The 4,342-nt window shown below is 45.4% G+C and overlaps 1 protein-coding gene across 1 annotated transcript in view; it reads left to right on the forward strand.

The window, feature by feature from the left end:
• Positions 1 to 582: 582 nt before the first annotated feature.
• Positions 583 to 4,342, forward strand: part of MSL2 (MSL complex subunit 2) — a 20,858-nt gene continuing 17,098 nt past the window's right edge. Inside the window, exon 1 of the mRNA XM_018080006.1 lies at positions 583 to 683. Coding sequence (XP_017935495.1) covers positions 650 to 683 — 34 coding nt within the window. The 5' untranslated portion in view covers positions 583 to 649. The remainder of the gene's footprint in view (positions 684 to 4,342) is intronic.

Consider the following 4,342-nt stretch of genomic DNA (forward strand, 5'->3'; position numbering starts at 1 on the left):
GATCTCAGAGCTCACCTTTAGGAAGTCACAGTAATCCTTATTTGCCTGGGTTGGGAACGAGGCAGTCAAGGAAACAAGTAAGGCCAATGTTTTCCAGCAGTTTTTCTGTCCCACTTACAACTAAGAGCCAAAGAAGAAAGGCCAGAATATCCCTGCTTAAATAATAAAACAAACTCCCGAGCTAAACACTGAGCTCTTGAGAGAGGGGCTCCCTGTGTGAGCTTGTGTAGTACTTCTCACCCTCCCAGCCCAGTGGGCAGTTGGCAAGATGTCCAGAGGGAAGGAAACGATGCTCCTGGAAGCAAAATTCAATGGACAGCTCAATTATGCCAATTCAATTATGCAAATGCAGAACTTGCTCACATACCCCTCCCAAGCCATTACAATTTAATAAGCTGTCCAAATTAATTTTGAGCTCTTGCTATGCAATTTGGAAAGAGTCATCCTCCTGAGCTGGCAAACTCGGGTAAGAGCTAGAGCAGGAGCAGAGTGGTGCTTCACCTGTGCTGAGAGAGGACTGATTTGGGATTTACAGTACCAGGGCAGAACTTGAACTTCCTTGTTTAGCAATGTCAGAAACAAACAGCCAGCTTCAGTGAGGAGATGGACTGCTGGGAGCTCTATCAACACCCTCCTGCCTCTAACAGGGATGTTGGCAATCTCTTTGGTGACACATTGGAAAGGTAAGGGAAACATGTTTTTTACATTAGCCACAATAGAAAAGTCACTCATACAGTCCATGTAAATACCACTACAGGGCAAAAATAACCCAAAAGGGTACTTTTGTAAATATAAAGTAGAGCAACATAGAACATATTCAGCATCTGATAAAAGTTCTTAGGTCCAATTCTAGAAAACAAGAGGGATTTGACCTCATCTGACAGAACTTCAGAGTTGCACAGACACACCTCTCGTGGCTTCTGCCTATACCTACACAATTTAATAACCACAGGAGGACTTGATTACAAAGATCTCATATGATCTGCAGAACGCACAGCCACAGTTGGTGCCCATTCCAACAGAACAATTGTTAGGCCAGGCATGGTCTAACAATACATCACACAGCTGGAGAAAAGCTGCTGCAGCTACGCCCACCAGCCTGGCTCAGGTGGGGAAGGGCTGGGAGAACTAAGGGAGAAAGCTGTGCTAAATAATAAATGCTGGAGAACATGTCCTACAAATTCATCCTATGAAATTCCCTTCAAACATATGACCCAAATGAAGGAAAGGAATTGTGGGTGACTGGCTTGTGGAGAACAATAAGCAAACCCCATAACAATAGTGACTTAGTGGGTGGGTTTTGTTCTGAGATCCCAAGGACCTTAAAATTGTTGGGGAATATTCATTCCCAAGTGCTTGTGAATCCAAACCAGAAATAGATCCTTGTTTATTTGCTGGGTGTTTCTGAAAAGTAGCAGATAGTTTAAAAAGAAAAACCCAAACAAACGAAACCCCACACACAGTTGCAAAGAGCTGGTGGGTCTAACAGACACTGTTATAAAATGTTTGTACAGCACTGGGTGTTCAGTGTTCAACAACAGATAAGAAACACTCTGCCTTAGAACAAGGAATTCCTTTGCACCAGTAAAGACACAAATTGTACTGCACTACTCCAGGTCCTAAGACTGATAATGCAGATGTCTTTATTTGGCCCCTCCAAATAAAGCTACAAAAACCACACCCAAATAAAAAAGCAAGAATTGGCTTCTTTGTATTTGGATGTGAACCTGAATAAAAGGGCCATCACAGCCACTTCTATAGCCTGTAAAAGTAGGGTGTCCCTGGCATCGTAGGCATGAACCTCTCAAAGCAAAAATAACAATTCTCAGAGAGAGATGTTGATACCATATTAGCAAACCACTGGAATATCTTTCTAAAAGGCATGGCCACTCTGGAATAATGTAAGAGAACACTGTTGAACACAGAGGGTAAACAATGTTCTCCTGGGGAAGCCTATGTTCATTCATGAATACAAAGTGAGGCAAACCCAGTGGGCGGGGGGGGCCTGTATGCTCTGCTTCACCAGGATCCAAAGACGTGGTTGGACCCCCTTTGGACATCTGGGGGTTACAAACCTGGAAGGACAATCCTAGAAGACAAAACGCAGGGCAAATTCAAAATCCGAGGCACAGCCAAGTGAATTGCTGCAGCTGTGTCTGTTGGGATGGTAACAGGGGGGAGCAGGTAGCCAGGGACCACCTAACAAAGGCCCCCAGGCTTTGCAGAGTCATGCTAAACCCTCCTCAGCTCCTCTGACTGCTGTTTGGCAAGTCAGTCTTGGTCTTTTCTTAGAAGCCCTGGGGATGTTTGTTGTGCCTTTGTTCTGTAGTTTCTGTGATTTCCTATTTATTAGTGTGTGATTTGTTTTGTTAATTCATTAATAACATCAGCCCAGCAAACACTGTGTTGTTGGAACCATTACAATCACTCTGCTCTTTCCCTGCCTCTCTTTTCATCATGTTCAAAATGCAGTGACACAGAAGGAAACCTACATCAAGTCAAACAAGCAAGCAATTAGAAACAAGCTTGCCATTGGCAGTTGTCTGAGGGAGAAAACACCCCCCCTAACAAAACAACAACAAAACCCATCCTTTTCTTCACATCCAAGCTTTCAGAGGCAGTGTATCTACTGACCTGTATTTCCTTCTTCTCACTTGATAATTTTCCCTTAAAGATACAGCACTGTGGGAATGAGACACTCTAGGATGCACCACTCCCATACCAGAAGGATCTCAACACCTCCTGTTCTCTACAATACATTTACAAAGAACCATTCCCCGAGATCTAAATGTTTATTCTGTTCAAGTGCTGTAGAGGAGAAACAAACCCATGAAATTATCACCCAAGGACTCAGGACAGTAGTGCAGATATCTGTGTTTGGCAGAGCTCGTAGGCTGTGTTCTAACCTAATCTAAATTAAGTGTCTAGTTTTTCCCAAGCACAGCCACTGGCAGACCATTGATAGGAACTGGAAAATGAAATAACATCCCTATTCTACCCTTGTTTTCCACTGCAAAGATAAAGGGGTGCTCTTGATGGTTTATTGGATGTTTCAGGGCTTGTTCAAAGTTAAGCAAACAGCACTGTCTGGGGAGGGAGGCAAACCCTGAACTCGAGGGTCTGGCTAGAAGAAAAGTGAAACTCAGCAGATCAGCCAGGAATAGTGGGGGAAAAAAACCACTATGGGCTTCCTCTGGTCAAAAGGGTATGACCTGACCTAATCAGTCTTGCTACTCTTACAATTTCATATTCAATTATTACCATAATTTTCAAGAGTAAGATTTACTTGCCATTCTAGGGTTTATGTTATCTGTCTTGGCAGAATTGTAGTTGTGCTTAGGTGAAATCCAAATGTCCTTATGAGCTCCATCAGAGCAGTGCAGGGTGATGCCGTGGATGGGGACATGGAGACGGTCCTGGAACACTACCAATGGCAACTGCTTGTGCTCCCAAAGGAGCACATCCCAGAAATCAGACAGGACTGGTAAAACTCTTAGGGTGCAAGTAAGCTCCTTGCATAAGAGCCAGAGTTGGGAGGGGTGGAGATGAGTGTTCAGGACACTGTGTTTGGAGTTTGGCAGAGGCTGTGATACAGGGAGGTGTATATGAGAACGTGGACTTGGTGGGAATTTGCTTGGATGTTATTTCAGTCCTGCTGGCTTGGCTCAGCACAGGAGGTGTTTCTGGCAGTGAGCTGAAGAAGGAATTGGTCATTTTACAAGCAATATAACAGTAGGGTGAGAATGAAGATGGTGTGCCTTGGAGTGAAGTCAAATTAGGGATTGAGCAAGTCGTTGTGGTCCAGGGATGGCTACTGAGTGTTTGCTGGGAGGGCATGAGGGTGTTGTAGGTCTGCTGGGAGAGGCACCGAGACAGCACACGTACTGTGTGGAACAGTGCCAGGTGAGGAATGAGCTGCACAGCCTGGTGGGCACCACAAGTGCTAAATGGGTATCTGGAGTCAAGACCCAAATTCCTGGATTTTGTATGCACACTCATTTTGAGCTGGGCTGGAAAGCTGGGGGGATTCATGAGGAGAACAAAGAACTAAAAGGTACAGGTGGAACTCCTTGATTAGTTCAATGGGCAACTTGGGGTGAACACTGCGAGGGCCAAGTGGGGAAAAGGAGAAGCTGTGTCAGGCAGTTCCCCAAAGGCCGAGCAGAGAAGCAGGGAGGGGGCTGCCTGACGGTGCTGGCAGCGTTGCAACACGGGATCTGGAGATCTGTGGGACGGCCTTGGTGCTTACAGAGGAAATACAAGTAGTTCCCGCCATTACCTCTCTCCTGTGCCGGTGTGCATGCACTGCTGTGCTGCGCGTGGGGGTCTCAGCGAGAACACT

This window comes from Manacus vitellinus, unplaced genomic scaffold (assembly GCF_001715985.3).
Source record: "Manacus vitellinus isolate BGI_N305 unplaced genomic scaffold, ASM171598v3 scaffold_49_pilon, whole genome shotgun sequence".
Lineage (NCBI taxonomy): Eukaryota > Metazoa > Chordata > Aves > Passeriformes > Pipridae > Manacus > Manacus vitellinus.